At 40.0% G+C, this 24012-nt stretch overlaps 1 protein-coding gene and 1 long non-coding RNA gene across 7 annotated transcripts in view; both read left to right on the plus strand.

The window, feature by feature from the left end:
• Positions 1-24012, plus strand: part of LOC134754980 (uncharacterized) — a 543731-nt gene that overhangs the window by 262592 nt on the left and 257127 nt on the right. The gene's annotated exons all lie outside the window — the stretch shown is intronic.
• LOC134754824 (inter alpha-trypsin inhibitor, heavy chain 4-like) overlaps positions 1-24012 on the plus strand; it is a 169037-nt gene that overhangs the window by 88499 nt on the left and 56526 nt on the right. For all 6 annotated transcript variants that reach the window (XM_063691244.1, XM_063691247.1, XM_063691249.1 and 3 more), the window contains exons 8-12: positions 16427-16627; positions 17074-17248; positions 17567-17752; positions 18480-18623; positions 18788-18954. In XM_063691244.1, the coding sequence (XP_063547314.1) occupies positions 16427-16627; positions 17074-17248; positions 17567-17752; positions 18480-18623; positions 18788-18954 (873 nt within the window). The remainder of the gene's footprint in view (positions 1-16426; positions 16628-17073; positions 17249-17566; positions 17753-18479; positions 18624-18787; positions 18955-24012) is intronic.

Here is a 24012-nt window from a genome sequence, read left to right on the forward strand (position 1 = left end):
TTCTTTATTCCGTGATAATAAGTAAGGTTGGCAAACATTTATTTAGTAAGCATTGGGGTAATTGTAGTTTATGCAACTGATACATAATGAGAGGCCTTAAAACACAAGTGTGGTTTTATGAAATGAGTGTCAGCGAGTTTTATAATTGAATCACACGAGTGTTTTAAGGCCTAATTATGTACAGTTGCATATACTACTTTATCTACACACATATCATAAGTACTCTAAGATGGGTTCAGAAGCCGTAGAGAAATGACCTGCATTGCTACTAGTGCTACCGCTACCTGTAAAATGTCTAAAGACTATAGATATTAAAATAATGCAATAAAAAATTTATTTGAACAAATACAGAAACAAACTACTCATATTTTCAACTAAAATGTAAATTACAAACAATTTTTCACAATTCTACTTTCTTAACAGCAAAAAAGTCAAAAAACCAACAAACAATGATAACAGTAATGGCGGAAATTCGATCCTCCTTCAAGACGAATGTTTTTTTTTTTAAATTATAGACAAACGAACTAGTTTTTTGCGCGGTGCGCGGGGCCCGAGGGCCCCGCGGTCATCGTGTTGTTGTTGTTGTTGTTCTTGTTGTTTATGGTGCTGTTGTTGATGTGTAGTTGTTGTTGGTGCAGTTGTTTTTAGTGCTGTTGTTTTTGGTGCTGTAGTTGTTGAGGTGTTGTGGTTGGTGCTGTTGTTGGTGCTGTTGTTTGTGCTGTTGTTTGTGCTGTTGTTGTTGTGTTGTTGTTGTTGCTATTGTTGGTGCAGTAGTTTTGTTTTCCAATGGAAAAAGTAATGACTACTGGGTACTTTTGGTAGAAAGAAAAGATCCGCATGCGAGCACTTCATACCCGAAGCTCGGCCTTCGGCCTCGCGTGCTTGGAAAATCGTAAGGGATGCTTCGGGCCTTCGGCCCTACGCGGAGCTCGGCCTTCGGCCTTCGCTTATTAAAACACTTGCATGGATGGTTTTGCTTTGGGCGGTAAGCGGGAAGTTGGAGCTTAAACACGACCCAATAGTAAAAATGTCTTGACAGGCTCACGTCGGGCCTACGGCCTTCGGCCTTCGGCCCGCCGTTTCGCTCGTCTAACACATTTTCACTATTGGGTCGTGTTTAAGCTCCAACTTCCCCCTCTCGTGTGACGCTTCGGGCCTTCGGCCCTACGCGGAGCTCGGCCTTCGGCCTTCGCAGGCCTTCGCTTATTAAGACACTTGGGGAGGGTTGGTTCTGCTTTGGGCGATAAGCGGGAAGTTGCAGCTTAAACACGACCCAATAGTAAAAATGTCTTGACAAGCTCACGTCGGGCCTACGGCCTTCGGCCCGCCGTTTCGCTTGTCTAAGACATTTTTACTATTGGGTCGTGTTTAAGCTCCAACTTCCCCCTCTCGTGTGACGCTTCGGGCCTTCGGCCCTACGCGGAGCTCGGCCTTCGGCCTTCGCTAGCCTCGACGCTTCGCCGTCGGGCCTTCGGCCCGCCGGCTTCGCTTATCAACACAGTTGACTTGGTAGAACGCTTGGAAATGGGTCTGAGAAATTCTCTTCATGTCGAACTTTTGCCAACATATCCACATGGAATTGGCGTACCAAGTTTACGAATTTCCCAGGACAGCCAGTTTTCATTAATATAACCCAGAGAGCATCTCGTGACACCCTATCGAAGGCTTTTTCTAAGTCAACAAAGTACATAAACAGAGGCCGATGTTGTTTTACAACAAAGATTTCATCAATCGTACCTCTTCTTGGGCGGAAGCCGCATTGAGTTTCTGGGAGCAATGTCTCTGCAAGGAGGGCTAAACGTTTGTTGATAATATGAGCCAAAACTTTTCCAGCACTAGAAAGGAGGGAGATGCCCCTGTAGGAGCTACAGTTAGAAATATCACCTTTGCCTTTGTACAACTTGCAAATGGAGGCATCTTTCCAATCCTGTGGGATAGCTTCGTACTCCCAAATCTTCTTGACGAGATCGAACAGTCTGCCTTTAATGTTAGGTCCGCCGTATTTGTAAATCTCTGACTGTAAGCTGTCTAGCCCTTGCGTTATCGAGTTCTTTAATCTATTAATTGCTGCCGTGAATTCATCAAACGATGGAGGATCAGCAAGATATTCTACGACGGGCAAATCTTCAAGTTCTTCTATGTATGGCAAGTCAGTGGTCTGGGTTTGAGGATTGAGAACCTCTTTAAAATGTTCTGCCCAGCGCGCGAGAACATCGCACTGCTCAGTTAACCGAGAGCTTGGCATTGCATTTCCCGACTCCATGACGCCCAAGGACCCCATTCCACAAACTATGTTCGGCGCCAACACGAGCATTGAAGTCGCCGAGCAGAATGATTTTATCGGCGGAAGGTATTTTTCCAAGAGCACCACGAAGTTCCTGATAAAATTTAATCTTCTCTTCATCTGGAGATGGCAATGTTGGCGCGTAAATACTAATCAGATGGATGTACCTGTTAGACGTCAGTTGAAGCCGAAGTGCGATAATTATGTCGCTGATGCCCTTTGGCAGTTCCAACAGGGACCTTGCCAATCGATTACGTATGGCAAACCCAACGCCATTTGCTGCCCGTTCTCCATGTGGTTTTCCGCTCCAGTAATACGTGTAGCCACCAAGCCGCTCACATAGCTCCCCTGAGCCATTCAATTCAATTCAATTCAATATATTCTTTATTCAAATAGACCTAGCAACAAGCACTTTTAAATTGACAAGTTTTAAATATTACCTTAATCTAAATATCAGAGCAATTTATTGATGCAGTTATTATTATTCTTAAAAACATTGAATTATTATATAGGTAGATATGTCAAACTTAATAATAAGAATTCACAAAAGGATCGTCAAACACCAAAATTGTATAAAAAATACTAGTCTAGAAACTTTCTAGAATAAAAATCTAAATGTCAAAAAATACGGATTACCTAATATTAGGTATTCATTGAATTATCAATTTCATCATTATTAACACAATAATAATAATTAATTATTTTCAATCACAATCCCACGGTGTTTCATCATTTATGTAGTCTTGTGTGCTATAATAGGCTTTAGAGATAAGTTTACGTTTTACATATTTTTAAAATTTTAAGTTTATTATAAAATCTTACACAGTTACCCATGAATGATTTTTTAATTTTATGGAGCCGAGTGAAGGGTACTGCAAGCTTATGCTTATTTCTAGTATTAATGTATTGTATGTCACAGTTTTTCTTAAAACTGGCAATGTTTTTATGTACATACAGAATATTCTCATAAATATATTGACAGTGCACTGTCATTATGTCAATTTCCTTAAATTTATCTCTAAGTGAGTCTCTATGGTTCATTTTATATATTGCTCGAATAGCCCTCTTCTGCAGAACAAAAATGGTATTTATCTCTGAATCACCACCCCACAGTAAAATACCATATGATATAACGCTATGGAAGTAACTAAAATATACTAATCGAGCTGTTTTCACATCAGTTAACTGACGGATTTTGCTCACTGTAAAAGCTGCAGAACTCAGTCTATTCGAAAGAGTATCAATATGGGAACCCCATTGGAGTTTAGAATCTAAAGTTATACCAAGAAAAACTGTACTATTAACCAATTCCAATTCCTCGTCCAATGACACTTGTTTGCACAAGCCTTACGTTACTACTAGTGACAAACTTAATACATTTAGTCTTTTCTATTGAGATGTGTTTCACTTATAGCAGCGATGTCTATGTTATATTTATCCAGCTCCCTTGCAATGAGCCCAGTTTTCCTCTCGGGGCATAGATTACGATCATCATCCAAAAGAGTTCTAACGTACCAGGTGCTTATAATGAGATGTTTTTGAGTCTTGTGTAGGATTTTCTTTCGACCGCATTGATTGGTGAACAGGTGACCGCGGTTTGCCACCTGTGCAGATGTGAGACACCATTCGCTTCGTTTCTAAATACGCTAGCGAAATTGCACCATTTTCAATTGCTTCTCTGATAAAATGGTAGCGAACATCAACATGCTTAGTCTGCTGATGTTGCACTGGGTTTTGTGCAATTGCCATAGCGGATTGGCTGTCCGTATGTATTGTTATGGGCGACTCCTCCTTTCCCATAATTTCTGTAAGGAACCTCTTAAGGAATATGGCTTCTTTGGCAGCTTCGGATAGGCTCAAATATTCAGCCTCAGCTGTTGACAAAGCTATACTCCTTTGTTTGGTACTCTGCCATGAAATGGCTCCCTTTGTCATCATGAAGACATTTCCGGAATATGATTTTCTGTCAACAAGGTTTCCACCATGATCAGCATCGGCAAATCCTTGTATATATTCGTATGTCTCCTTTGAATACTATAGTCCCATGCTTTTCGTACCTTTAAGATACCTCAGTATTCTCTTTGTAGCAGTCCAGTGAACTTCCTCATAGCAGTTACAAAACTGACTCATAAAGTTTACTGAGTGCGCTATGTCAGGTCTAGAACACACAGCTATATACATCAGTGATCCTATCAGCTCTCTGTAGGGTATACTTTCATCAGGTGTATATGGCTCTTGTGGTTTCTGAAAACGTTGGCCTGGAACTCCTGGAGTACTAACTGGCTTGCAGTTCTCCATTTTAAACCTGCGAAGAACTTGGTCAATGTATTCTTCTTGATCGATTTGAATACTTCGGTTTTCTTGTTTAATGCGCATTCCAAGAAACAGTTCGGTCTTTCCTAAATCCTTTATCTCAAATTTTGCCTTCAGGCCATTTTTAACCTGTTTCATCTCAATCTCATTGTTATATAGTATCAAAATATCATCTACATATACAGCTAGGATTATCGTGTCCTTTTCTGTTTTTCTCATATAAACACACGATTCATTCTTACATCGTTTGAAGTTAAGGCTCTCCAGCTCAGCGTGTAACTTCAAATTCCAAGATCGTGGTGCTTGCTTAAGTCCATATAGGGATTTCTGGATAAGACACACGTAGTCTTCCTTCCCTTCCTCTTCAAAATGTGGAGGTTGACGCATGAAGACTCTCTCAATAAGACTTCCATTAAGAAACGCGGTTTTTACGTCCATGTGATCAATCTGTAGACCGAGATTAGCTGCTAAAGCTAGGAGAAGTCTCATTGAACTGTGTCGCACTACCGGTAAGAAAGTCTCGTCGTAATCTATGCCTTTTCTCTGGCTAAAGCCGCGTGCAACCAAGCGTGCTTTGTAACGAGTTTTATTCCCCGCTTCCTTTTTGATTCTAAATATCCATTTGAAATCAATAACGTTGCTTGCTTGTTCAGGCTTTACTAGAATCCACGTTTCGTTTGTCTTCAGTGCGTCTAGCTCATCCTTAATCGCATCTCTCCATTGTTGAGCATCCTTTCTGGATAATGCCTCTTGCACTGTGAGCGGATCATCCACCTCTGATGTCGCTTGGTAGGTTACATAATCAGGTAACTGAACAGGTTTTTTGTCTCTGAGTGGATATCTCCTTTCTTCCACTAAAGGTTCATCTGGTGTATCTCTATTGTCTTCAGCTGGTAAAAATTCTACTGGTATATCTCTATTTTCTTCATCTGGTCTATCTTCAGACGAAACCCAGTTTTCTTCACCATCAGATATTTCAGTATGAGCATCATGATCTCCATCATTTGACTCCAGGTGCTGAACATTTTGCTGTAGAGTTCCCCGTTGCTGAACATTATCTATTTGCTGTGGAGTTACTGATTGCGGTACATGATCTTCAAGGTTAATTATAACGTGCTGCTTCTTCTCATTATCATGAGCCCTTGTGCCTCCTTCATATTTTTGGTTTTCGAAAAATACTACATCTCGGGCTCTATGCAGCTCTCCGTTTGAAGGATCTATCAGCCTGTACCCTTTTGACTCTTCGCAATATCCTACAAATACCAGCTCTTTACTCTTCGGATCCCACTTGGTTCTCTTTTGATCTGGTATGTGCATGTATGCCTTGCATCCGAAGACTTTGAGATGACTTAAATCTGTCTTTCGTCCAGTCCACATCTCTTCTGGTGTCATCTGCTTTACCGCTATGGTGGGACTTCTATTTTTTTAAGTATACAGCGGTGTTGACTGCTTCGGCCCAAAAACTGACGGGAAGTCCTGCTTCTTGTAACATTGCTCGGCTCTTATCAGCAATTGTGCGATTTGCACGTTCGGCTACACCATTTTGTTCAGGCGTGTATGTAATGGTGAGCTGATGCCTTATGCCATGTTCTTTTAGATAGGCACTCTTCTGTTTACGTATTCAGTTCCATTGTCAGTTCTTATTACTTTCACCTTTTTTCCTGTTTGCCTCTCAGCTACATTTATAAACTCTTTTATTTTTTCAAACGCTTCACTTTTGGTTCAAGAAAATATACGAAGGTTTTTCGCGAGTAGTCATCGATAAAAGTTATATAGTACCTATGACCCCCAATAGACTTACCACTCATTGGCCCGCTAATATCCGAATGAATTAGCTCGAGGAGCTCTCCAGCTCTCGTAGCATGGTTACGTTTAAATGGATGCCTAGTTTGCTTGCCCATCAAGCAGGCTACGCAGTCTATTTTTGAGTTAGTAATGCTTGAAAAACTCACCCCTGTTGACATTTTGTCTCTCAATAAGGTCAGGTTACGTACACTCAAGTCTGCCATCCGTTTATGCCAAAGCTCCACCTCGTTTCCAATTGTAGACGCCAGTGCAACTGCCTGTGAGGAACATGTTAGTTTATAAATGCCCCTATCATGCTCTCCGGTTACACATGGGTTCCCTTTTATAGAACATTCATCAGCATTATAAATTTCGCAACCTTTTTTATTAAAAACCACAACCTTAGTTTTAGTATTTACCATATTGCTCACACTAAGTAAATTTGAAGACAAGTCTGGTACATACATCACATTGCTTATACTAATATCAAGTGAATCATCCTCTACAATACCAAAACCTTCTCCAAAAACCTTACCTGCATTCGCGCAACTCACTTCTACCTTTTTCTCAAAGTTCACAAACTTATCCATCCAGTCCTTCCTGAAACTCATATGTTCTGACGCCCCTGAATCTATTATCCACTTGTCTTGATAAGTCTTCTCTCGATCCACACTGGTTAGTGCCGTCGCCATATGATTCCTCTTCGATTGACGTGGATTGTGTGGACAGTCACAAGCTTTATGCGGTCCCTCGCAAATGAAGCATTTTACAGTCCTCTTCTCTTTGAACTCTTTGTTTCTCTGAACAAATTTCTTATGAGTGTTATGATGCTTTGATGTAGTGAGCGCCGAGCTCGAAGTATGTCTACTACTTGGGCCTGCACTCATTCTGTTATCATCCAGTTGCAGCAGTTTTGTTTTAACATAGTCCGAAGTTAAGGATATGTTCGCGCTCTCCAGCGCCAACCTTATAGGCGCATATTCCTCTGGTAGGCCTTGTAGCATGAGTGCTGCTAGTAATTCATCATCGATTTCTTTATCTAAGCCTGCTAGTTGGTTGCTAACTTGCATCAGTTCAGTTATATATTCAGTTATTGAATTAAACATATTCAGTTTTAGGCTCACTAGCCTTGACAACAATCTACACCTGTTGTTGATACCTTTGTCTTCGTAAGCTACTTTAAGATTATTCCACGTCTCATACGCCGTAGTAGCTTTAGGTACGTGCACCTTGCACTGACTCTCGATCAGTAAACAGATTTTGGTTCGCGCTCTCTGATCGTTTTTCTTTGCGGTAGCATCTGTTGTGTCAGCAACTTTCTCTATGTACTACCACAAATCATCGTGCACCAATACGCACTCCATATCAAACTTCCAGGTATTCCAGTTACTGTTGACATTCGATCGCCAGCGAGTGCGCGTCTGTGTGTAACCGTGAGCTGTCTTTTTTGGTGAAAAATGTCAAAATCCACCATAGAATCTTTAGAAAAAGTAATTAAGAAGTACTTACTACCGATTAATGAAAAAATGGGATGTGTACTTGTAGATTTAAAAAGGCTAGAGGATAAAATAAATGAGTTAGAAAACGTTCAACGTATATGCACGAAATGCAGTGATGTAGCTGCACGCAACAATCACCCTAACGGATCGATCGCGCCGAAGACGCAAGAAAAAAATCCTGTGACTGTAGCCGCGACCAAGTTCAAGCCGCCGGCCGTTACTGCTCGAGCCGAGCACTACCCGCTTCTAACGAACCACGGCGCTACCCGCGCTACTCATTACCCACCGCGAACAAAGTTGTTCAACAAACAGCCTCTAAGGACTTGGCTTCGTCTTCGAAATTGCCAAAATGCAGCACTCATGATACTCCTAAAGACAGGGACGATTCTACCTCAACCCCTATCTCCGGTACACAGGACTCACCTAAACCGCAAACTGACAATGCTACTTACAACACTGACCTAATAGAACAAGCGGTAAATGAACAATGGCAAGAAGTGACACAAGGGCCGTATGCAAAAAAAACCGCGCCGCAAAGCTGTAACTGGAACTGGACCGGTTGATAGTGGTGACTTAAAAACTACTCAGCGTGCAAAAAAAATTCACGCATGCTTTTTTGAATCTGACACGACTTCTGACGCAATAAAGTCCTATATCCTAAAAAAGTGCGGTGTCACTGACTGCACAGTTGACAAGCTAATGCTAAAGCACAATTACTACGCATCCTTTGTGATAACGGTGCCTGGAAGCAGTTTCGACCTTCTTATGCAAAGTGATAATTGGCCACCGCTAACGGAGGTTCGCGAGTGGTTTCGGCACGGCGCCGGGCATGCGATCGGTGCGCCCCGCGACCACCGACGACACTCCACCGCCGAGGCCGCCGCCGCCGCCGCTGACGCCGCTTCCGCCGCCGCCGCCGCCGATTCTCAACAATAACAAGTCAAGCACGAAACAGGTCACGATTCTCCACCAAAATGTAAATAGACTTGAACACAAAACTTATAAGCTAGAGTGCGAATTACAACTCTGTGATCGTGTTGACGTACTGTGTCTAACGGAGCATTGGCTAACATTAGCTAAAATATCCTCTGTGAGCATACTGAACTACAGTCTTCGGGCCCAGTACTGCAGACCTTCGCGCATAGGAGGCGGGGCATGCATCTACGTCGAGTCTGGCATCACGACCATCGAGCGACGTGAAGTATCCGAGATCTCAGTGGAGAAGCAGTTTGAGGTGTGTGCAGTTGAGTGTATAGGTATGGACCTAATTGTGGTGTGTATATATCGACCTCCGAACGGTGACATTGACTTATTATTCTCCAAATTATATCAGTTATTTAATCTAAATATATAAATTAATAATAAAGTTGTAATAGTTGGCGATTTAAATATAGATTTACTTATCAAAAATAATAATACTAAATCATTATGTAACATCTTAAAACAATTTGGATTTAAGCAACACATTAAACAACCAACTAGAATAACGACATCAACAGTAACCTGTATTGACCACATATACACTAACCTACCTAAAACTGACATTAAAAGTACTAACTGTTATCAAATGAATGTATCTGACCACTTGAGTACGAGCATTGTAGTTAATATGTGTAAAAATAATTTAAATACACGCTATATAGCTAAGCGTATTTTTCCAAAGGAGAAAATAAATGGTTTTAAACAAAGCTTAATCTTTTATGAATGGGACGCCTTGTTAGCAAAAAACTTATGTCCTAGTAAACAATGTGAGTCTGTTTTAAATGTTATCAAACACACTTTTGATCTACACTTCCCAGTGAGGAAATGTCCCGTAAAAAATAGGTCCAGTGTGTGGGCCAATGACACTTTGCGACAATTACGTAACCAAATTCGTCTTTGTAAACAAAGTTTATCTATGGGTAATGTCGATATGTTTTCGCACTTGCTAGGACTAGAGTCCCGTTACTCACTAGAACTAAGTATATAAATAAACAAATAGCATTATGTGACGACATGTGTAGGGGTGTGTGGCGTATTATAGCATCCGAGACGTGCAATAACAACAAACGCGGGAGCGGAGCGCTAGACGTACTCGTGAGCAGGTCGGAGGGCGACTGCGCTGAGGCGCGTGCGACCGCTACCGCGCAAGCGCTAAACCGGTATTACACTACTGCTATTACTGCTAATGCCCACAATCCCAAACCGTGTCCTAGGGATGCGCTCGCTTACCTAGAAAAATACTTACCGGCCGAGCTCTTGAAATTTCAATTTAGACCTTTTACGCTCGACGAAATTGTTCAGACATTAAAGCAAATAAAATATAAACCATCAAAAGATAGCAACGATATGACCACTAACATACTCGGATATCTCCCACCTACCGTAGTATCTTTGCTACTGAAATTGTTTAACGATTGCGTCGCCGCAGGAGTGTATCCGGATCCTCTCAAAATTATTAAAATTCAACTTATCTACAAGGGAAAAGGCGACATGCATATTCTGAAGAACTTTAGGCCTGTCGCGCTGATACCGATCGTCTCAAAAGTCTTCGAGAAATTACTAAGTAAGCGAATAATGAATCACCTTGTAGATAATAACATCCTCGATATACACCAGTACGCGTACCAATCGGGACGGTCGACGGTGAGCGCGGCGCGCGACTTAAAGGCGCGGGTGCTCGCCCACCTCGACGGCGGGCGGCAGGTGGCGGCCGTCTTCTGTGATCTGTCGCGCGTCTTCGAGATGGTGGATCACCAGCTCCTCCTACAAAAAATGTGGTGCTATGGGGTGGGGGGTAACTTTCACAAATTAATTGCGTCATTCTTAAAAAACCGAGTGCAGCGCACCCACGTCCTGAACTCTAAGTCCAGTCTGGATCCCACAGGCGAGTGTGCCGTGCCCCAGGGATCCACGATTGGTAATTACTTATTCTTGTTGCTTATCAATGATATCACGGCTGCTAGCTCCGATGCTGAATATGTAACTTACGCGGACGACACTTGCATAATAGTAAACGATAGTAGTATTGAGAATCTTACGCTGAACTGACTCATGTTATGACCCAGATATCAAAGTGGTTCCGTGCTAACGGCATGCTGTTAAATGTAGAGAAAACCAACTTGATTCATTTCCAACTTCGAAAGTCCCAGACAGAGTTAAAAATAAGTATTGATAACACCCCAATACCCCAAGTTGACCAAACCAAATACTTAGGCTTCATTATCGATTCTGGTCTAACATGGTCAGCTCACATAGACATTATGTGCGACAAGTTATCTTTAACAGCCTTTGCACTATCGAGACTGGCCCTGACACTTTCAGACGAAAATATGAAAAAAGTATACTACGGGTATTTTCACTCGATATTGATTTATGGTGTCGACCTCTGGGGGACAGCGGCTGATCGTGAGCGAGTGTTCAAGCTTCAAAAACGAGCAATACGAATAATCGCGGGGAAACCTTACGACCACTCGGCACTTCCATTATTCATTAAGTATAAAATCCTAACATTACCTAGTGTCTACATTTTAGAAGCGTGTAAGTATGTTAGAAATAACATCAGCTCGTATAAAACCCGTGAGCAGCAGTCAGGCAGAAGTACGCGCGGGGGAAATCTGCTTTTGATCCCGCCCCATACTACTGCTAAAGCCAAGAAATCCGTCTATGTCTTAGGAGTCAAGCTATTCAACGCGTTACCTGCCGACATCAGAAATGCCCCTAGTGACGTCACATTTGCTAATAAAATTAAAAAAATGTTATTAGAGATGACCTGCTACACCGTCGACGAATTTTTCGATAAAGTATCATCGATCCACACACACAATATAAATAAGTAAAGTACATGTGTACACTAGATATTATAGATGTGATGTTTATGTTTACCATTATTTTGTTGTAAAATTCTATTAATTCTATTATGATTGACATTTGTATTGTGCGGATAATTTACATTTAGTTAAATGTAATCAAATATTATGTACCTAATCTTGACGTGTAAACAATTACCTTTATCAATAAATTATGTTACCTTGCAATTTCTCTATGCTCGGGAGCCCCGGTCCCGCATTCGACATGGTGGTACTCATTGTGTGGAAGTTGTCTCATAGGCACCAACTAAGGCTCGTGCACACCATACCCTTACCCCACCATCAGTACCTCATCGCCGCAGGACTTCTCAGAAAGCTCATAATCCATGAAATGTTGCCGGAGTCATCTGCGCGTGAATATATTTAAGTGGACGAGCAGTTGCGCAGGTGCAGATCCACTCTCTCGCCTTTGACCCCCTGTTGCCAATGGATCGGGTGACCGATGCGACTGACTAGGGATGTAAGGTGCAGTGATTGGCCGCGTGTCACTGGTAGTATCCTGACGCACGCTCTCTGAAGGCACACCACGAGTACCTTACCTTGCCTCACCGCTGTAGTTGCCGGTTGCGTTTGCCTATCGACGTTGCCTGCCTCCTACACCGACGAGGTCTTCATGTGCTAATGCGGGGGATCACCCGACTTAAAGCTATGTCCGCCAAAGGAGTTCATAACACCCCCCGCTTAAAGCTATGTCCGCCAAAGGCGTTCATAACACCCCCCACTAGGTTTCGCCCACGGGTCGACGTGGCTTACTAGGGTGTGGCCGCTGCACACACAACAGCTACTTGGAGCCACTAGTGGAGAGATTATAGAGAGTTGCAGACCAGGCAGCAACTGCCACCTGCAAGCAGGCCGACCGACAGTCCTGTAAAGGTACTACTGCTAACTACCCCAATACACCCCAACTACCACAGATAAGAAAGTTCTCATAGTAAAATTGGTTGTAATAATGCTGGTCATTTCCTACGGTTTCTGAACGCATTTTAGAGCACTAACGATATGTGCGTAGATAAGCAAGGTTACACCATTGCTTACTAATTAAATATAAGACATAATCATCGAAGTCATGGAACTCAAAAAAACTGTCGAGAACAGTCAAAAGTGGACACCAACCAAAGTGGAAAGTAACAGAAAGAAGAAAAAACTGCGTAGCAAGGGTACAATAACAAAAAATTATTTAATATATGGAACACCGACGGAAACGAGTCAAAATGAGTGCGAAGATATCACTCCAACTAAGGGATCTTTCGTTGTCAATGAAGAATCAGTTCACCCACTCAGGAAAAGGACTGAACAAGCTATTAAGACAGACAGTAGTACTCCTCATTCATCCATAGATTACGCAAGCGATACGACAAATCAAGATCGCTCTGAAGGAAAAGCACCTAATAACAAAAATAAAATTTGCATGTTAAGCTCGAATAACCGTAATAACATACTGTCAATTGCTGGCCACTACTTAGACGACGATTAACAGATATGTCACTACCTTACTCCTAATGCTAACGTTAAAACACTTTTAAAAGATTTAGGAAACAAGTTGGTCGATTACACCATGAACGACTTTTGTTTGATCTTCATTGGGGAGGAAGATTTTATCCATTCGCAGGATTACGCCAGCGTAGTTCGATTTATAAACAATACGCTTCAGGAATGTACGCATACAAATATTATACTATGTTCTCCAATTTTTAAGTGTAACAACTATGCAGCCATTTTTAACCAAAGAATAGAAAGATTTAATCATTTATTGTTCATTGATGTAGAAAAAAATGTGTATGCGTACCTTCTTGACTGCAACAAAAATTTGACTTATGATTACTGTATGTTTAAAAATAAATGTGGTCGCATAAACAATAATGGAATAAGAACTATTTTCGGAGATGTTTCTAGCCTCCTGAAGTATGTAATTGAAGGAAGTAAGTGTTCCTTTCGTGACCAACTTAAGCAAAGATAATACCGAAAGAATTTTTGATAATAAGTGTAGCAATAATGTTAAGAATAGCCGTCTGACGAAGATAAATCAAAGCATGACTTATAAATTAATTCACCAAAATATACAAGGCTTTTCACATAAGAAACTAGAAGTTGAATTATGTATGGACAGATTTCAACATGATTTTGTTTGTTTGACTGAGCACTGGCAGAATCCTTTTAAAATTTTGACGTTAAATTATAAAAAAATATTCTCTGGGAAGTTCGTTTTGCCGACAGATCTCTACTCATGGTGGCTCACTTATATTAGTTCGAAATACTATTAAATTTAGGCAGCGTAGTGATATAGTTAAAATGTCGGTAGAGCGAATAATAGAATTGTCTTGTGTGGAACTGGATGAATTCATAATAGTGAGCGTGTACAGGCCACCGAATGACCAAAATTTTAGTACTTTTGAATCTGTTATGGATGATGTATTGACAAAAATTAGTAAGGCAAATAAACATATAGTAATATGTGGTGATTTTAATGTAAACATTTTATACGACAATGCATTGACATGTAAACTTTTAAATTTATTTAATTCATTTAATCTTGAGAATGTTTTTCGAGAGTATGTCAAAATGTACTCAAAAACATATAAAAAAGTATGTAGGGCGGCGAAATCTAATTATATTAAAAATAAAATTAAAGTATCTCAAGACAAAATAAAAACAACTTGGGACATTATTAGACAAGAAACGGGAAAGACAAAACCGCCTCATAAAGATATTGTCCTTAATTCGTCCAATGGATTAATCTGTACAAACTTAGAGGTAGCTCAAGCATTTGAAACATTCTTCACAAATATTCCAATCGCAACAACTAAATCGTTCAACTCCTCTCCTTGTAGGGCTATCACCATGTTAAATGCTCATGTAGCTAAGTGTGGGAATAAATTTAAATTTGAATACATTGATTCTAAGGCTATTATAAAAACATTTAAACAAATAAAAGTTAAATCTACAGAAGATTTGTGGGGGATGTCTGTGAAAGCCTGCACTGCTATTATAGTTACTATTGCACCTTATTTAAGTTCGATATTTAATAAATGTATAGATAAAGGCACGTTTCCTGACCTGATGAAAGAAAGCAGAGTGATACCTGGTGACGATACAAAGCTGGTGACGCCAAAGATGCCGGTAACTTTAGACCTATCTCTATTTTGCCTGTACTCAGCAAAATTTTCGAGAAAGTTATGCTAACACAACTTCTTAGTCATTTCAATAGAAATAAATTGTTTCATAAACAGCAGTACGGTTTTACTAAGGGTCGATCCACTACGGATGCTGGCGTAAGTTTAATTAAACATATCTTTGAGGCATGGGAAGGGAAAAAAGACGCTATTGGCATTTTCTGTGACTTAACAAAAGCCTTCGACTGTGTGAATCATGAGACACTGCTATCAAAATTAAATTACTACGGGGTTGAAGGACAGGCTCTAGAATTAATAAAGTCATACCTGGTGGGTAGAAGTCATAAAGTAACCGTAAATGGAATTATGTCTAAGGGGTCTCAGGTTAAGATCGGTGTCCCACAAGGATCGATATTAGGCCCCCTTTTATTTCTCATTTACGTGAATGACCTTCCATTTATGGCGGAGCAGTTTTCTAAAATTGTCTTATTTGCTGATGACACGTCACTTATATTTCATGTCAATAGAGATTCCGATGACATTGCCAGTATAAATCATGCTCTAGAACAAGTACATGAATGGTTTACTGCTAATAACTTAGTTTTAAATGCAAAAAAAACTAAATGTGTACACTTTAAGCTACCTAACGTCAAACAATGCATACAAGGATTGTCCGTTAATAACGAGGTATTAGATATTACCCAAAAAACAATTTTTTTAGGAATAACGATAGATTCTAGTTCACAATGGGGTCCTCACATTGTGGCACTGTCAAAAAGATTGAGCTCAGCTGTATATGCAGTAAAGAAAATTAGGGAGCTAACCGATGAAGATACTGCAAAGATGGTCTACTTTTGTTATTTTCATAGCTTAATGTGTTACGGGCTATTACTTTGGGGCAGAGCTGCTGATGTTGAGACTATTTTTATCTTACAAAAACGAGCAATACGTTCGATTTATGGCTTAAAAAGCCGTCAGTCTGTATGGGAATTGTTTAAAACAATAAATATTATGACATTGCCTAGTCAATTTATATATGACAACATAATGTATGTGAGAAAGAATCTTTTACAGTTTCGGAAAAAAAGTGATGTACACAATTTTAATACTAGGAATAAGAATAATTTATTAGATATAAGAACTAGGCTAAGCAAAGTACAAAAATCATTTTTGGGGCTCTGTACACGTTGCTACAATAAGATACCCGATCACATTGTGAATATGACAGAAAACAAGTTCAAAACTATAATAAAAGATACTTTAATAAAGAAAGGCTATTACAGAGTAGACGATTATTTAACAGACAAACACGTATGGTCGGATACCTTACCTGTACAGCTAAGCGTGGCATAAAAGTTATAATTTTATAGACCTATATATTATCTAATTTTAATAGACCTATATATTCAATGTCAACTATTTTTAATTATTCTCTACAATTTTTTTTTTTTTTACTTTCAAAAAGTGTTCTGTATGAATCTATTTTGAATAAAAATATTATGATTATGATTTAAAAAAATGAGTGAGTGTTTACTTTGAAGTATCCATTTGAATTATTTAATTTCTAAAATGCTGAGTTTCTTATAGGTGAACGATGGTTACTTCGTGCATTTCTTCGCGCCGGAGTCGTTGCCGCCCCTGACCAAGCTGGTAGTGTTCGTGCTGGACACATCGGGCTCCATGTCCGACCGCAAGATCGTGCAGCTGCGGGAGGCCATGCAGGCCATCCTGTCCGAGCTGCACCCGGGCGACTACTTCAGCATCGTGGAGTTCAGCTCCAGCGTCAAGGTACAACGTGGGCCGGCGCCGGCCTGTGCGGCAGTACTTTTTGTACTGAGGTTGACTGAAACAGTATAACACGTTCGTGCGTTTCCGTGAAAATACGATGGTTAAGGATTCTTCACTACATCTGTATTTACTTGAAATTGACAAGCTTCAATCCTTACTTGGCACAATACACCGGCATTTTGAACTTACCATCATCGCCGTTGCTAACCGAACTGTCAATAGACTGTCAGTCTGCTGCCCCGGGGTGAGGTAATTCCATCCAAGGCGGGGTGGAGCGCGTTTCTTCTGTATGATAATACTAAGTATACTGTTTCTTAATCTGTGGCGTTGTGTATGATGTGCGATGATCCTCATGGATGATAATAAACCGTATAGGCTGGTCTTACACTGCACACTAGCCCTAAAATGGTATAATCACTTTGAGACACGAGATATTTTGATGGCAGGTCCACGAACTAAAAGAAGCCGACGAGCCGGCCGCGTCGCCGCCGAACGACTTCTACTACACCAACTGGAACAGTGAGAACAGCCGCAAGGTGACCTTGCTGCCGCCCTCCAGCGCCACCAAGGAGAACATCGACAAGGCCAAGGTCATCGTGAGCAGGCTGGTCGCGGTCGGAGGTCGGTCACACCCTACTAATAAATATATACCCCCGCAAACACCCCCAGTCTTTCCTCTGGACATTAACGATTAGAATACACTTTGCTAAGGCTTTCATCATACAGTTTTTAAGAAGTAAGAAGGTTTGAAGCTTTAAACATGTGTTTAAGGGTCCAGCAAAAAAAATTGGTAAAGTCCATTATTGTGATAACCACTACTACAGGAAACACGCATAACGGTAACTCAAACTAGCAAAGTATTGGCCCACCCAAATGATATATTGCACTGATATCGGAACCGAAACATGTGGTTATAGATCGAACGTGTTACTTGCACAGGCACAAACATAGCCAGCGCCCTCGATGTTGCCATCGACATCGTCCGCAAAGGCGTGAGCAAGCCGGGACTCGCGGGGGAGACGGGGGCCACGGGCCACACGGGCCACACGGCCGCTAAGGACGCTCCTGCCACGGAAACAACAGTGGTGGCGGCCACCACGGAGCAAACCCAACAAGACGATGACGGTGAGACCAACAGCAAGGTTTCACTACGTCCGTGTGTCAAGATAATATAGTCATAACGTATCGCCACTAGAGTTCAACTCACGCACATAACAACTTATCATGTAATGACAGTGAGATTTTGAAATACCTAAGTGTATCGATGAACAGTCAATAGCAAGATGGACCAAATAGTTCCTTTAAGGTTTCTTGTATTGTATTGTAGTTCGGGCGATTTTCCGCAACTCGACGACTGGCGCCTATTTTGCGTGACATGGGGGGGTAGGCTAGTCCTGCCAGCCCAGCTCCTCGAGGAATCCTATCAAACCTTTGATGTTGAGTAGGACCTCGGGGATCCGAGATGTTTTGCCCTGTATGGGGCCGCTCCGCTGCATTCCAGCACCGCGTGAGAGGCTGTTTCTTCTGTCTCCATGCATCCTCTGCATAGGGGACTCTCTGTGACACCTGTTATAAAAATATGTTTGTCAAATAGTCTATGACCTGTTATGACACTGGTTACCATCTATATTTAAATACATTATCGTATTTTTATAAATCTTCATTTTTAGTTTTAAAGTGTGTCGACAGATGGCAGTGAATTTACTGGGGTTACAAAATTTACTATGACAGTACCGCTCTAGTATAAGTTACTCTATGCCTATACTATAACAGATTAAATGTATAAAATCTTAGAATAATGACGTAGTTAATAGCTGAAACGGTATAAAACGGTGTTAATAATTGTTTTCAGATAAACAGGAGCTGGAGTCAATCATAGTGTTCCTGACGGACGGCGAACCGACGGTGGGCGAGACCGACCCCAAGCGCATCATCAACCGCCTCTCTGAGAAGAACTCGGGACCGCGCAAGGCCTCCATTTTCTGCCTGGCTTTTGGTGCGTTACTCTACACGTAACATAACTAGACAAATTACGTGCGCGCTCGTCCGCACGTGCACTCTAACAAGCATGCAAATGCACATACACACATGTCACATGTCACATCTTAGGCAATATAAACCGAAGAAGTATCGATGAACTGTTTGTCTCTGTGTGCGCAGGCGAGGACGCCGACCGGTCGTTCCTGCGTAAGCTGTCCCTGCGCAACGACGGCTTCATGCGGCACATATACGAGGCGGCCGACGCGGCGCTGCAGCTGCGCGACTTCTACAAGCAGATCTCCTCGCCGCTGCTGGATGACGTCACCTTCATCTACCCGCCCGACCAGGTCTCAACACTCTCAACACCAACACAGTCCAACACCAACCACCAACATAACACTTGTTTAACAACTTAATCTCACTCTTACTAACTTTTTTATTAATAACTACCAGCTTTTATTTTTATTTGTCCTTTTGTCTGTATGTAATCAAATATTGCAATCTATATTAGACCCACTTGCCGTTATTCGATTGAGCTGAAACTTCACACACCGGTCTACTAAAGTTGGGTGACAATCACAATGCAATATTATGGTACCATCGAACTGGTCTGGTGATGGGGATCGGAGGTGGCCATACTAACTCTGTCATAAAACAACGCAACCTCCTGGTGGGTGTTTGGGTTGTTATTAGTTGACTGTGGAAAGAAAAGCCTGTATCAAAAATGTTTTTTTTTTTAATAGTACTTACATTTCGATGCTAGTGTGGCAAGTATGTCATTACTTACATTACGGAAATAGCGCCTTATTGACAACCGACAATAAGTACCCTTTTGGATGAAAATGGCACATATTAGCTAGTCTTCTAATCAATGGAATTGGAATAGTACAATTCGATGCTAGTGCGGAAAGTATGTCATTACTTCACGAGTACCGAGATATCTCGAGCACTCGAGATAGCAAGCCCCGGGACGAGTGAAGAATGACATTTCTGCACGTGTATCGAACGACGTTTTTTAATACAGTTGCGAAAAAATAAGAAAAACAACAAGTAAGGAATAAAAACAATATCGAATGTTGCCTTTGGAAACTTAAAACATGCTTGCAGTAAGAAAAAACGCCTCTTCTTTGACAGGCGCTTCGGCAGCTATTCCTACCTCTACCTTCCATAGCTATTTCGTTCCATTCAGACAACTTATTAAGAACGGTTTTTCAATATTCAATATTAAAAAATAAACGTGTTATAATGATGAAGAGGTAAATAATAAAATATGAAATAAATGATAATATGATGATGTATATTTGTCGTATTCTTACATTAACAGTAGGTTTTTATGTTGATTACGACGTTTAAAGGAAACTAATATTAACACTCATCAATAAGTAGTCATTACTTGGAGTAGGTATAAATTAAAAAAAATTGGAAAAGTGAAAAGCACTAGTTCGCGAAAACTAACTTTCCGCATGCTAAACAGCTACGAAAAGTAGCACTTTTTGAGCAACTGTATTAAAAATTGTTTTTAATAATACTAGTATGTTTTTTTTTTTTAGTAATTAAAACTTAAATATATCATTACAAGTTTTGCCTAATGAAATAGATAAGCAACAAGCCAAAAATCAGTTTTTGATAGTATAAATATAAAATTAACTTAATTTTAACACAGTGGCCTTTGTGAAATCATTCAGGGAGCACGTAAATATATCTAACCCCATCGCAACTTTATTGACAGTGCGAATAGCCCTCGTTAGGAGGTTCTTTCAGCAGTCTTGTGCGAGCAACGGGTACGGCCAGCAGTGGCGGCCGGGGGCGACGTCACACGTGCCGGTCCGGCACGTTCAGCGCCAGGGCGTGCACCCCGGGGTTACACAACTCTCCTCTTATCACTCTAACTACATATAAAGCAAGGGCAAGTTCCCGCCTCACCTCTAGCTTGTTATGCCCTACCATTCCTAGGACGATGAGTGTGGGATACAGCAAGGGATATCCAGGGTATACTTACGCCATAGAGTTTTACGTAAAGGAGCCTAACATATTTATTTTGAGTGTGTTTTCCGGCAACTGCGGCTTTCCACCGATGTCGTAAAGATGGTTCATTGGCCTATGTGCACGACTAAACGAAATTACCGTTCACTTGGTTTCGTTGAAGTATACTTATTGTCTACACTCCATTGGACAACATTGTCAATGTCCCCCTGCAATTTACGACAATCCGAGATATCCTTATCCACTCGGACCAGTTTTAAGTCGTCAGCAAATAGGAGGCAGGTAGAATCCGTCACTACGTCAGGAAGATCATTGATCATTAAATCACGCTCATTAATAGTATAAATATCACTCCAATCAATGGACCCTAATACAATGCCGGAACGGACCCCCCGCTCAACAAAATCGAGTTGTCTCCCATCACAATTTGGTACTTTATTTCCCTGAATGAAATCGCAATAGGCTGCAAAATAGTCATAGTAATGATTTATTAATGCTAGTATTAAAGCCTGACCAGGAATATAATATGATCATTGTCAAGAGGGCGCTATTATTCTCATTTATATGGCAACAGTTCAGTACAGTCTGAACAATGTGGAATTGTGGATTGGCAACTCGTTTGACTTACATACTTTTATTCACCGTAACACACCGTAATCAAAATCAGAACCCATTTATTTGGTGTTCACACTTTTTTTATAGTCTTCTTTTTTGCCGTATGAAATTCATGTATTTTCTTACGTATCGCACACAGGTCAATGTCGTCTAATTGCATTTTATTTTTTATTTTTCGTTTGCTTTTCTTTGGCAGCATAAAACCTCAGGAGATACAATCTTCTCTCGTAATCCACGGAATCGATGCCTCCGATTTACCTACAAATTTATATAAATTTACATTTATATTTAATTTAGTCGTAACATCTTATCAGCTCAGCTCTATAGCTGAAAAATTATTTCGTCTATCATTTGGGCATTTTTGTCATTTATTATTTAATATTCAACACTTAAGCATTATTCAAGTAAACCGCCACAAAGACACTGACAACAGTGACAACCTATCATTAAAATTATTGCTAGTGTAAGAAATTAGTTCCAATGAAATTCCGCAACATGGCGCATGATCATATATTTCTGGTCAGGCTTTACATTAAAATATATTAAAAACCCAAAACAATAATGTTTCATTTGTACTTAACAGAGAGTTTCGACTAAATTAAACATAGTCATATATATATTGAATCTCATCTGACCGGGGTGGAATGTGTAACATGGTGCGATAACCTTCCCTTATAAATTAAACATAGTCATATATTTATATATTGAAACTCATCTGACCGGGGTGGAATGTGTAACATGGTGCGATAACCTTCCCTTATAAATTAAACATAGTCATATATTTATATATTGAAACTCATCTGACCGGGGTGGAATGTGTAACATGGTGCGATAACCTTCCCTTATAAATTAAACATAGTCATATATTTATATATTGAATCTCATCTGACCGGGGTGGAATGTGTAACATGGTGCGATAACCTTCCCTTATAAATTAAACATAGTCATATATTTATATATTGAATCTCATCTGACCAGGGTGGAATGTGTAACATGGTGCGATAACCTTCCCTTATAAATTAAACATAGTCATATATTTATATATTGAATCTCATCTGACCGGGGTGGAATGTGTAACATGGTGCGATAACCTTCCCTTATAAATTAAACATAGTCATATATTTATATATTGAATCTCATCTGACCGGGTGGAATGTGTAACATGGTGCGATAACCTTCCCTTATAAATTAAACATAGTCATATATTTATATATTGAATCTCATCTGACCGGGGTGGAATGTGTAACATGGTGCGATAACCTTCCCTTATAAATTAAACATAGTCATATATTTATATATTGAATCTCATCTGACCGGGGTGGAATGTGTAACATGGTGCGATAACCTTCCCTTATAAATTAAACATAGTCATATATTTATATATTGAATCTCATCTGACCGGGGTGGAATGTGTAACATGGTGCGATAACCTTCCCTTATAAATTAAACATAGTCATATATTTATATATTGAATCTCATCTGACCGGGGTGGAATGTGTAACATGGTGCGATAACCTTCCCTTATAAATTAAACATAGTCATATATTTATATATTGAATCTCATCTGACCGGGTGGAATGTGTAACATGGTGCGATAACCTTCCCTTATAAATTAAACATAGTCATATATTTATATATTGAATCTCATCTGACCGGGGTGGAATGTGTAACATGGTGCGATAACCTTCCCTTATAAATTAAACATAGTCATATATTTATATATTGAATCTCATCTGACCGGGGTGGAATGTGTAACATGGTGCGATAACCTTCCCTTATAAATTAAACATAGTCATATATTTATATATTGAATCTCATCTGACCGGGGTGGAATGTGTAACATGGTGCGATAACATTCCCTTATAAATTAAACATAGTCATATATTTATATATTGAATCTCATCTGACCGGGGTGGAATGTGTAACATGGTGCAATAACCTTCCCTTATAAATTAAACATAGTCATATATTTATATATTGAATCTCATCTGACCGGGGTGGAATGTGTAACATGGTGCGATAACCTTCCCTTATAAATTAAACATAGTCATATATTTATATATTGAATCTCATCTGACCGGGGTGGAATGTGTAACATGGTGCGATAACCTTCCCTTATAAATTAAACATAGTCATATATTTATATATTGAATCTCATCTGACCGGGGTGGAATGTGTAACATGGTGCGATAACCTTCCCTTATAAATTGGATAAGGATATTGGAGGCCATGTTATATACAGGATGTATATACTTAGTCAGGTCATAAGTTGTGTGACGAAGATTTTTACTGATAAAAAAGTTATATTAGTTACAGATCCTTTATTATTCATACATATGGGTTGAAAGCTTATTTAATGCTCAATTTCTTACAATATAATTTAACGCAATTTACTGGGTCAGTTTTGCATAACTCTATGTATTCAGAACAAAAGTTATAGAAAAATATGCAAATAATACGCAGCCTGTTCAAGGTGACATATTTATTTTTCTTTTTTTCATTGTTGAATCTTGCATAAAATAAAAGCTGGGTTTTTTATCTTTCTTTAGATATATAATTAATGTGTATCGTAATTGGGACTGCGTAAATTGCAACTGTTCATGTTTTACCAAATATACCAAACCAAACCTAATCGTTGGATGGCAGTGAAAAATAAGCGTGTTGCAGAAAAGTACCCTAAGTTTGAAGTACAGACTTGTTGGAGAACTAAATGCTGGTGATAAAATAACGTTCTAATAAAGTAGGTTCATATAAATAAACAATTGTCTGTGTTTGACGACCGGTCTGGCCTAGTGGGCAGTGACCCT

Source organism: Cydia strobilella, chromosome Z, assembly GCF_947568885.1.
Source record: "Cydia strobilella chromosome Z, ilCydStro3.1, whole genome shotgun sequence".
Taxonomy (NCBI): domain Eukaryota; kingdom Metazoa; phylum Arthropoda; class Insecta; order Lepidoptera; family Tortricidae; genus Cydia; species Cydia strobilella.